This window comes from Thalassophryne amazonica, chromosome 20, assembly GCF_902500255.1.
Source record: "Thalassophryne amazonica chromosome 20, fThaAma1.1, whole genome shotgun sequence".
In the NCBI taxonomy this organism is placed as follows: Eukaryota; Metazoa; Chordata; class Actinopteri; order Batrachoidiformes; family Batrachoididae; genus Thalassophryne; species Thalassophryne amazonica.
Window position 1 is genome coordinate 44,818,409 of NC_047122.1, and position 12,102 is coordinate 44,830,510.

At 40.5% G+C, this 12,102-nt stretch overlaps 2 protein-coding genes across 2 annotated transcripts; one reads left to right on the top strand and one right to left on the bottom strand.

Annotated features, from left to right (window-relative positions):
- Positions 1 to 325: 325 nt before the first annotated feature.
- On the bottom strand, positions 326 to 4,997 carry gmnn (geminin DNA replication inhibitor). Its single transcript, XM_034160150.1, has 7 exons — positions 4,977 to 4,997; positions 4,609 to 4,669; positions 1,879 to 1,980; positions 1,613 to 1,766; positions 1,451 to 1,533; positions 1,113 to 1,223; positions 326 to 581 (listed from the first exon to the last, which is right to left on the bottom strand). Exons 2-7 carry the CDS (start codon positions 4,663 to 4,665, stop codon positions 426 to 428), a joined length of 663 nt encoding a protein of 220 aa, XP_034016041.1. The 5' UTR covers positions 4,666 to 4,669; positions 4,977 to 4,997; the 3' UTR covers positions 326 to 425.
- Positions 4,998 to 6,697: 1,700 nt separating this feature from the next.
- On the top strand, positions 6,698 to 11,602 carry c20h6orf62 (chromosome 20 C6orf62 homolog). Its single transcript, XM_034160263.1, has 5 exons — positions 6,698 to 8,183; positions 8,299 to 8,475; positions 8,554 to 8,679; positions 10,024 to 10,158; positions 10,324 to 11,602. Exons 1-5 carry the CDS (start codon positions 8,055 to 8,057, stop codon positions 10,447 to 10,449), a joined length of 693 nt encoding a protein of 230 aa, XP_034016154.1. The 5' UTR covers positions 6,698 to 8,054; the 3' UTR covers positions 10,450 to 11,602.
- The last annotated feature ends 500 nt before the right edge of the window (positions 11,603 to 12,102 follow it).

The following is a 12,102-nucleotide window of genomic DNA, read 5'->3' on the forward strand; positions in this document are numbered from 1 at the left end:
AAGGTTAAAGCTGTTGCTGTGAGAAACTGTACAGAGAAGTATAAACTAACACTGGGCCATGGTGCAGGGATCAACATCTGCAGGAGAAAACACCCCAATATCAACTCCAGTACTGCCATGTGGACCTGGACTGACTAATCAAGTCAGCTGTGTCCGGCTTGTTAAGATGGATGAATAATTGCTTGGCTCCTTGTGCCATTAGCACTAGAAAACCATGTGTGGGGTCCTGAGGACCAGCACTCAGAATGAGAACTTGGATACCATTCCACTTGGTTTGAGGGAAAAAAGTCCTGCTTTATTATTTAAAAAAAAAATGTAACCAGGACATGTTCACATCATAAAATGTCAATTTAAAGTAAAATTCAAGTCCATACTGGCTATAATCTGTTGTCCAACATGTGCAGGCTGAAGTCCCAGTATGGCAGTTACACATCCGAGGGGTTAGTCTGGTCTTCTGCATCACTCTCATAGTCAGTCTCTTCCTCAGCCTGGCCTGCTGTGTCCCTGCCATCCTCCCCTTCTCTATCAAGGACAATTTCCTTCAGGTCCTCCAGATTGTCTGGCCCCCTCCCAGTCAGCCTCTAGAAAAAGACAATTCAGAGTACTAGACTGTAACCACCATTAGACCTCAAATCTGATGTCTACTTTGAGGCCAGTGCACCCAGTCTGAATCCTTAGCATCAGCCAATCTATAGTCCCTTGTTAAATAATGCTGCACAGAATCCAAGTTTTCAAAGCTTTGGCAAATACTTTAATTTAGAGTGCTACAGAAACATATGCACTCAGATGACCATCCTGTCCAGGGTTCACCCAGTGACTGCTGGGACAGACTCCAGCAACCCAGTGAGCCTTAATTGGAACAAGCAGGTATAGAAAATGAAAAAGTTCTGCTCACACAATGTAGGCATCCTCATTACAGTTTGAAGTGATAAAACTCAAGCCTGCTTTGTGTTCTTTTTATAATTAAATTGAAAAGAGCCTTTTTGTATTCATGCAATTCAATGCAATTTTGTTAAATATGACTTGTTTTTGCTGTTCTTTAGGAATTGGCTCCTGCTTTGCATTTTGCTCATACAGTCTCAGTTGATACCCCTAAACACAATCACACCTACCTCAATCATGTCAGCCATATACTGTACATGTTGTGCCAACTCCTGCAGCTCTTCATTCTCAAGTTTAAGTTTTGAAATCTGCTCATCTTTGGTCTCAATATCTTTGTTCAACTTGTAAAGAAAGGAGAAACAGAGGTAGAGAGAGAGCACAAGCTTCAATTTGAGATAAAACACCAACATTCATAGAAACTATAAGCCATGACTGGAAAAAGTTCTCAACTTTTAAGTTATGTGACATGGAGTCAACATTAGCCTGATGGACTGAAGACAGGGATTAAAGGTCAGTGGGAACTAGTCAAGTGTCTGCTAAACATTAGTAATCTCAGCCATTAACTCACCTTTTCATTCTCTTGAAGAACATTGTACAAGGCCTTCCTACGCTCCTCTGCCACCTCTTTCCAGTAAGAGGAGGGAGGAGTTTCTGAAACAGTTTTAAGGATAATTGACATGTTGACCATTTTGAAGTATCAACCAATAAAATTGCCTGTAGTCATTTATACCTTTGACCATGAGATTATATGCTTCAACAGACATGCCATCTGTCAGACACTGGCATTCTTCAGTTTGTGTAGATTTAACTTCCATTTTCACCCTCTTTGTACCTCTAGTTTGGTCCATGCCCCATTGTTTCCTTTTGGGAATGATCTTCCCCACCTACAGAAGGAACAAGTACATTTTAAAATGTGGCAATAAACCATTTGAGCCAGAGGAAAAAACCCATCCTGCTCAAAACAGCTACCAGTACTTTTAATAAGCCAAGTTATACCTGAGACACCTTCCCCAAGCTCTTGTTAATAGCAGCTGGATGAAGGACCTGCAGAGTTTTTCTGGTGGATCCCATTGCCTTTTGGGATGGTGAGAAAAAGTTCTAGGAGACAAAGGAGCGAGAGAATAAAAGTAAAAATTTAGTTCCATCTTCAATCTCACTCACCCTTTTGCAGAAATGTCCAAAAGCTTAACATTTCCAGCCTCACACATGAGCCTCCATTCAGAGCTTAGCCTTTTAAATACTTCAGACAGACGTAATCAAGTCCAAAACAGGGACCACGTTTTAAGACCCGTGGGAAAGCCTCTACAAGGCTTATAAGTCAACCAACAAACTCCTTGTTAATACTTTAAGATATTGTTCAGTGTCAGCAATTTTGTACCAAAAAAAGTAGGAGTTCTAGGTGACAAGGCACAAGTTCTGTAATAAAATGCAAGCCAAGTTCTTTGCTTTGCAAAGAATTTAGACTAGACTTCAGTTAAATTACTCTAATCCTTTAAGCCTTACTGTTTCTATAATATATATGAAAGGCTGATCTGAACCAAGGTTTGAATTTGTATTGCAGTCACTAAAGAATTTCTCATGATGCATTTACATCATATATGTTGGCTAATTCTACCCGTACTTGACACTGACTGGCTTGCAGACGCGAGTCAGTCAATACCATCCAAAAAAGTGCTTTTACATTGCAAACATGAGACCACAGTTCAGTTTGAGCTGGACTGAGCTCAGGTCTTTTGGTCATACAACTTTGAGTGTAGTTTGCTCATTTTAACCATACTGAGTCTTACGATAAGTCGAGGTTGTTCATTGTATTTATTTACACATTGAGTATTTCAGTTATACTGTATAATGCAATAGCAACAATGTATATTTATGCTCTATTTTTAAACTGTTGTATCTGAAATATTTTAGTTATGCAAATGGGTACACTTGGATTTTGATAAGACTTTACAACTATTAGTTAATGGTATTACAGAAAATTCATGATCCCAAGTTTAATAATGGAAGGTAACAACTGACTTAATGCAACCAAAGTAAGACTTTGATAACTCACCCACCCAGAAGGTTTTGAGTACATTATCTGCATCATCTGACACATGCAGATGTTTGCTTCAAAAGCAAAAAAAATAATATATGGATCTTAGATTTCTAATCTAAGATCAATGTTTTTTTTAAGTTGTAACTGCAGAACCCACAAGCCATAGACACTTTTCTAAAGACAAATGTTTGGCAAAAGCCAGTTTGCCCCCCACCCAGAGAACACATGTGATCCATACCAGTTTACCCATGTGAATAGCCTTCCAGTGATTGTAATGTTGCATTCAGTGTATTTTAATCCTTCTTTGCAGAGCGGCGTTTGACCAGTGTTGGGAATTGATTTGTTCGGTCAGTTCCAAATCAGGACAGGGTGTGCACATGTCGACTAAAATTTAAGTGTACGCCAAGTTCGATTGTATTTCATCTCAGAACAGCTTCAGTACTGATAAAATTAGTTGTGTACCATTTTCCATTGTGGTTAGCATTTCCTTTTGTTGAACTACAATAGTTTATTTTTGCATAATTGTTACTGACAGACTTAAGTGTGACTTGAATATTCAAGTATAATACATTTCAAGAGCTGGAGCCTCAAAGTACTGCATAAGACTCATACAAAACAAAAGTCAAAATTTAGTTCTATCTTCAATCTCTCACTCACCCTTTTGCAGAAATGGCCAGAAGCTTAACATTTCCAGCCTCACACATGAGCCTCCATTCAGAGCTTAGCCTTTTAAATGCTTCATCACAGACAGACTTAATACCACAGAGGTAAACAAGTCCAAACAGGGATCAGATGTTTTACGACCCGTGGGAAAAGAGTCACTGCAAAGCTTATTATACGTAATTAAGTAAGTCAGTCAACTCAGGTCTTTTGGGCAGACCATGAGGGAGGTTTCAGACCTGTAGTTTTGGCTCAGACCTAGCAAAGTTTTATTTAAATCAAGTACACATTACTCAAGAGTTACATTCATGTCTGAAGAGCATTTCAGGCACAGTGGCATAGTGGTTAGCGCTGATGCCTCACAGCAATAAGGTTGTGGGATCACTTCCCACCCTTTCTGTGTGGTGTTTGCATGTTCTCCCTGTGTCTGCATGGCTTCCTCCCAGTCAAAAACATGCTTATTTAGGGTCTGCTCTTTTCTCCACCCCTGACCAAGGCAGCATCTCTACATCTGGAGTTGGTCCCCGAGTGCCAGACTCGGGCTGCCCACTGCTCCTAGTGGTTCGATTGTGTTTAACTGCCATTAGGATGGGTTAAATGCAAGGCCGTGGCTACGGACCGTTTTAAAGATACGAGGGTGTCTTACTGACCAATCAGAATGCACAAATATGTCCGTACCCACGCCATATGCGTCTAAAAGTCCAGCAAGGCTCCAAAACTCATCGGTACATTGTCCGTATCTTCAGTGAACCTCAGTCCGTACCTTTAGCAGTCCCGCAGAAGATACGGAAGTATGTACCCATAGCCACTTCATAAATGCAAACAAATTCTGTCATATGTACATACAATGGCAAATAAAAGAAAATTATTAAACAAGCAGCACTCTGTAGTGTCAAGTCAATTGAGGAGAAAACAGTTACTTTAATTTCTAGGCATATTGCTTTGTAGCTAATGAACTTTTTTGGACAGTTTCAGACATGACCCTGAGCTGTATGCAACTGAAATACACACTTGTGAAAGTCACTCACCTGTATATTTTCAGTGTAAATCTCGTGACCATGTTTGGTTTTCCCACGTAAACTCATTTTCCTGATAAACAGAAAACACATGACGTTACGATAAAGTTGAAACAGTCACGAACAAGAACATACACACTAAATATTTAGACTGCATCCACAAGCAGATAGAGGACTATAACTATAATTCAAAGACTTCGAATCGGACAAAAAAGAACTCGTGCGAACAAATCAATAAAGTTAACTAAAGCTAAGCTATTATCCTTAATTTTACTGCAGAACCCTGCTTCAATCAACGTTAGCAAATTAAGAAAAAAAACTTAGGAAGAAGGGGGGGGGACAGCATTCGTTATCGCAGATAAACATTTGCTCCAACTTACAACTTAAAAACCAAACTCTTCCTTGAGATGACTAATAAAATTCGTTTGATAGAGCTCGCGCCAGAGTCTTAAATACGCCCACAAGGTCACGTGGTTAAACGCACCAATAGCGAGGCTACTTTTCTAATCACGCTTATGGTTGTCACGTGTCGAAACGCTACATCCCGTGTTGCCAGACCTAGTACAGACAGCAAAACACATGTATGCATGATAACGTTGACGGGTTTAAAAAAGCAACAAACGTCGACTGAAACATGGTCTTGTGTTTGCGTAAGGGTTGATTAGTTGAAAGATTTATATTTCATTACTATGACATTGGCTTGTAAAATTTGTTGCGGAAAAATGAAACAATAGTAAGATTTGTGGTATATACTGAGATCGTAGTGGTACCGAGATCGTATGGTTCCAAGTTCTCCAGACACCGTTTAATTGTCAACTGCAGGGTGTCCCCAAAAAAAAAAAAAAAAAAAAAATACAACTGTTAAAATGCTTTGTTTGACCCTTAAAAAGCAGTAATTTTCTCACTAATGCTTCATTTCTTGTTGCAGAGACCCTGAAGTTTATTTTGGTAACAAGCAAGCACCAGGAACAATGTCAAGACTAACCATACAAACTATGGACAAAAATTGTTGTATGATACATTGCACAATTAACCAGGAGAGCTATCGTGAAATGATCCAGGAATTCTATCTGCCTGAGCTACGTACTCAGACCCGTAGGAGAAACAACCTGATCCAGATAGGAACCCAGTGCTTCCAGCAAGAAGGGGCACCACCCCATACAACCAGGGAGGGAAACAAGGCGTTTGGCACAAACAACACTTTGAGGCCGCTTTATCTCTATCTACGACACCGTTGAGTGGCCACTATATTCCCCTGACCTTACTCCTCCAGACTTCTTGTGGGGGTATCTCGGTTAGGATCTATGGAAACCCTAGGCCTCAGCTGAAGGAAAACATCCACCGAGAAATTCGGAACAATCCTCTGGAAACGTTTCCCAAAGTGATGGAGAACATGACAACGCGTCTAAAAGTAAACAACACCTTATTAAATGAAGTGGCTACGGGTATGTACATCCGTATCTTCTGCCGGACTGCTAAAGGTACAGACCGAGGTTCACTGAAGATACGGACAATGTACGGATGAGTTTTGAAGCCTTGCCGGACCTTTAGCCGCATATGGTAAGGGTACACACATATTTGCGCATTCTGATTGGTCGGTAAGACACCCTCCGTAGAACGGTCTCTGTAGATACGGGTCCATACCCGTAGGCACGGCCTATTCCAAAAATTTTAATTTTGGTGGCAGTTTTGACACTACAATAAACTTCAACCCTTCAGCTTTCTATACAGACATATATTTATTTTTAAATATATATATGTTATGGCCATCTTCTTTGCAGATGAAAAGCTGCATATTTTTCTGGGACACCCTGTACTTGATATTATTTGATGTTATACAATCAAATTAATTTCTGGAAATAAAAAGTGGCTTTTTGTTGCCACGCATTATACTTACCAACACCTTAATAATTTGTGGCCATGCAATAATAATTTCCTCACCAATGTCAACGTGTGTGGGGGGGTAGGGCTCCATAAATCTGAGCAATTTTTAAGTCACGTCTCATTTTTGGACAACTCTCGTTCTTTTATATCTGTTTTCGCAGGCGTGAATGCTTATTTCTTTCAGAAAATCTGGCAACAACGGTCATATCTTTTTGTGTCCGATGATGCGCGTGCGGCCATTTCGGGTAGGCTGTGGCGCGTTCAGCTCGTGCTTGCAGTTAGCTCAGCTGCTTGAAAATATTAACAATAAAAACAAACGCAAAAACGTTGGACGACACGCCGTTAAATATGGGCCCGCCGGGAGACAGACCACGCCACATGTTGACTGAAAGAACGGAGGATTTCAGCCTGATTGTTGATTTATCTTGACATGGCATGCGGCAGGGCCCGAGGTTGTGACGACTGAAGAAAACTAGCGCAGCCAACCGTCGACGTGAAAGAGAAATTTGTTAGTTTCTTTCGCTATTGAGCGTTCGTCCGTGGTTGCTCGTTGTTTTCCCTGAGTGATATTTTTTTATTATTATTATTATTTTGTCAAAACACGGTTGGCGTAAATTAAAGGTAGCTAAAAATGCACAGCGCAGGCAGAGTCCGTTAGCATCGGCTGTTTGTCAGTTAACAGTGGCAGTTAGGTTTGTCAGTTAGTACGCGAAAAAATGTAAAAGCGTGCGAAGATGACTGCGTTAGCTAGCCTGGTATGCACAGGCCTCAATCAATCCAGTCGGTCTGAAGATAAAGATGTAGCTGCGTAATTTCACTACTAGTTAGTGTTGGATGTGAATGCTTACACTGTAGCTAGTGTGCTAACAGAAATAGACCCACATCATGACTATCCACAGTGGCAGCAGCGCAGGCCGTGGGCTGAATGAGTGGCAGTAAAAGTCAAGGAAATGTCAAGTTACTATTGCAGTAGTCTTCGATGTTATGTGGCGCCAATATCTTTTGGCAACTCTGTTTACCAGCCATGTTCGTCTGTATCCCCATAATAACGCACATAACGCCTGAGAAACGCACAATGACAGTCATGGATGAGGGACTTTGAAATGTCGCAGAATATAATACTGAATATGTGTTTGCTTGCTACTCTCTGTGGTCCTCTACTTCATTAGTATATTGCCGATATGGGGTTTTATTCTTAGGTGGAATATTTTCTGTTGATTTCAGTAACGCTCCAAAGTTGCTTTTTCCGTTTAAGCCTCTTGTTAATAGTGTTGATGGGTGGCTGAGAAATGGCTTATTTGGTTCTTAGCTAAAAGTCATGTCTTAAAACGTGGGTATTCAAACAACTGAGATGTGGTTTTTGCTTCTCGGCCAATGTAGTCCCCCTCTGCCAGTTTACAAAAAAAATTTTTAAAAAATGACCTAGTTTTGCTTTTTGACATTTCCAGTTTAGTGGACATTTCAGAGATTTGGTGTGGAGGTGTTTGATGTGTTGTTGCAGCAAAGGGTAGCAAGCACACAGAGTAGTTTGAAGTATTTTGCTTGAGAGAAGACGATACTATTCAAATCCAACCATGGGGGACCCAACCTCACGAAGAAATCAAACGAGGAATAGACTACGAGCTCAGCTTCGGAAGAAGAGGGAATCTTTGGCTGATCAGTTTGACTTCAAGATTTATATAGCCTTCGTATTCAAAGAAAAGGTTTGTCAACACATTTGAAAAAAATATTCTGTGAAACGTATCAGTCTTAATTTTCAAAAAACGTTCCTCACGCCATGACCAAAATATGTAATGATTCACTGATTTGTCGTTACAGAAGAAGAAGTCTGCACTTTTTGAAGTAGCTGAAGTGGTGCCAGTGATGACCAACAACTATGAAGAAAACATCCTACGGGGTGTGCGGGATTCTAGCTACTCTCTTGAGAGCTCCATAGAACTCCTGCAAAAAGATGTTGTACAACTACACGCGCCCCGATACCAGTCAATGCGAAGGGTAAGTCTTTGAACAACGGGCAGGAAGCCTTAAAAGTCTGTGTCTTTGTCTTATGTTTTCTTTCCTCTGCCGTTGTAGGATGTGATAGGTTGTACACAGGAGATGGATTTCATCCTTTGGCCACGCAATGATATCGAGAAGATTGTCTGCCTGCTGTTCTCCAGATGGAAGGGGGCTGATGATGAACCCTTTAGGCCTGTTCAGGTAAGATGAAACCTTAAGTGAGTGGCTGATGTGTTAATTTGTACCAGCCTTAAGACCAGAAGGTTATAGAATTGTGTTCTGCTTGTGCTTGCATCAGACAGACTTTCCTGTGCACATAACTGAAACATTTACCTGGTTCCCAGCAAATTTTAAATGGACATTGTAAATTAATGCATCTTGGAGAAGTTGAATTTTGAGCATGATCAGGTTTCTCCAAGACCCTTTAAGGATCCCCCACTTTTGTGAACAGAGTATTGATTATTGCAATCTTTTTAAAATCCCTAGCAGCCATAGTTTTTTTTTGTTTGGTTTTGTTAAACCCCTGTAAACAAACATTTGTTGAGGGGTGGGGTAGGACTCACCTTGTCCACGCATCTGTCAGTAGGGTTTGTAATAGTGCAGCAGCTGAGAGAATATTTAGAGCAAAATCGTGCAAATGGTGATACAAGCATGAAAGTTGGCACAAAGGAAAGGAATAGTTTGGACCATGTATCGTGCTTAGTTATCATGTTACGGGGTAACATATGTCATGTCAAAATCCAATGGACGTTAACCTTGTTTGACTTTGGAGAACAAATATTCAACACAATCAGGACTATTCCATTTATTAATTAATCCTATTAGCTCAACCAATAATTTGCATCACTTTTTACCAAAATTGAAGGAACTTTAACTTTTGACCCCTGTACAAACTGAAACTGACCTTTGTCACCATTTTTGCTGTTTTTACCTCATAACTCCTGATCATTCAGTCATCGATAGTCCAAACTATACCTTTATGGAATCTTGACAGTCAGACAAATAATGTGGAGTAGTTTTCAAAATGATTTGAGCATTTTTAATGTTGACCCCTGTGTAATTCTTCAACTGACACCTACCTGGCCGCGTAGTGAAAATTCAAGTGGCCAGTCGTTTTTTTCAAAAGAGTAATGTCTAAAGAGTATTTGTGCTCATATCACCATTTGCACGATTGTTTCAGTTATCTGCTGCACTATAAGCAAAATTACTCCTAAACTGGATGGATTTCAGACATTTTACACAATAGTAGTACTGAACTCCTGGTGCTTTTGCATGGTTAGTTCAGCGACACAGCTAATTTGAAGTTCGTTCAACTTTGTTCAAAATGTTTTCATTTAGTCATATATGAGACAATTGTCAAGAGTTCCACCCGATATCTGTTTTTGGACTTTTTAAATTGAATACAACGTTGAGGGATTCTCTGCAACACAAATGTGCCTTCTTGTTTGTCATGTAGTTGAACCCACTGTTGACGGCATCTTTTTGACTGCAAATTTTGGGAGATGGGGATAAAAATTCTCTCACTTAAACAACTTTGATTAACAGGCCAAGTTTGAATTTCATCATGGAGACTACGAGAAGCAGTGCTTGCATGCTTTGGGTCGTAAGGACAAGGCTGGAATGGTCATGAACAACCCAACTCAGTCTGTCTTTCTCTTCATGGATAGACAGCACTTGCAGGTGAGTCTTATCGGTTGGAAAATTTTTGTTGTGAACAGCATTTTCAAATTGCACGATGACCGAGTTTGGTGTTGCAAATACGTACATAGTAATTACCTGTAAAATTGTGCTTTTGAAACCTCGCGACTGCGTCCAAACATTGTTCTCTGCCCGCTTCTCTTGCAGACACCAAAAACAAAGGCCACAGTTTTCAAACTGTGCAGCCTCTGCCTGTACCTGCCCCAGGACCAGCTGACCTGCTGGGGCATGGGGGACATCGAGGATAACCTCCGTCCATACATGCCTGATTAAGGCCTCCTGCTCCACCTGGCCACACATGGGGAAAAGCCCCGTCCATGCCTTTCTGCATAAGCTTTCAGAAGCACATTGATGTACTCATCTCCACCTGTTTCCATTTCAAAGATTTGAACTCGTGCTTGGACCTGTCCTTTTCGTTGCCTGTTTCTCCTCCCTGACCTGAAGTTAATTCAGTTCCACCCCACCCGCCTGCCCCGCCCCCTCCTCCCCACCCTCACATTTCCAGTGTTCCGCCTCTTCTCCCTGCCATTTTTGGATTGGTTTCCACTTTTTTTTCCCCTCCCACGCCATTCCCTTCTACTCACTCGTTTGCATCTTCTTTTTTTTTTTTTTCTTTTTTTTAACCTGCACGAACATTGATTTTTATTGTTGGTTGTTCTCTTGGAGTCGCACTGTCAACTGCACCGGTCACTGAAGGAACTCTTGCATCAAAACAGGAACAAACAATCTGCATTTCTTCATGGTGGTTCAGATGGACATGGTTTATATCCTTATCATAAGAAAGGATTGTTAAGGCTTGTTTGTAATGTCAGTGGGGTATCTAGAACAACCAGTCTTGACCCAAGGACAGGTGTCATTAAGTGAGAGGGTAAAAAAAAAAGACACCTGCTAACGAGATGAACAATATTTGTCAAATAAAATCACATGGTGTAGGTATTGCGCTTACAAACCGCCTTAGTTTCTTTCCCTGGACATGGTTTGGTGTAATTTACGTTCTCTGCAACACACAGGTCTTTGATAAAATGTTTGACCTCGAAAGGCATTTTATACGACATGTTGGTTAGATGTCAAAGGTCAGGCTGTTCATGTACTATTCATTTAAGCTGCTCAAGTCTGATGTTTGGGATGTGGGTTGGCAAGACGAAATGTGATCTATGTTTAAACTTAACACCTAACAAAAGTTGCTAAAAACTAACATTTATTTTCTTGTATTTGACCTAAAATTAATTTGCTGCCATGTTAAAGTTGAAATTGGGTTTTGCAGGCTTGCTTTTCAAAGAGAATTAAGTACATAGTGCATTTTTTTTCTTTTTTGCGCTCCTTGTTGATTGTGTGTTCAGTTGAAAAGGTATAAGGTGTGTACTGTTTCCCTGTCTCAAATCAATACTGCTGAGCATATCCCAATACAGTGCAAATTCTGAATGCATACGTGTTGTGGTTTTTGTTTTTACTGCATGTGTGTGAACCAGCACTGCTGAGCGATCGGGCTTTAGTGTGTGGCGTCCCTTTCTCTACGTGGATTACTGCCGTAAATCGATTTAGTTGGCGGTTTTTCAAAACTTATCTTTTAAATTTGAACTACTCTGGAGCAGGATTATATGATGCAAATTTAATCAGATGATGGATTTAAACAGGTTTCAGAAAATTCACCCAACTGGCTATTGTTCTTGCAGGAGACACAATCAGTTGATACGAGCATTCAATCATTACGCTTTGTATCCTGACTTAATTTTTTAGAGAGAACTGCTGATGATGGTTTCCAGATTCCATGCAGCCCTATAGTCCAGTGGTTCCCATACTTGGTCTTTGAGGACCTGAGTGGTACCTCCCCTACTCAAAGCTGACTGGCTCAAGCAGGTGTCCATTAGTGTTTATTGGGTGAATGAGCTCATCATCGTTTGGCAGAGATGAAAAAAGTCATGGTTT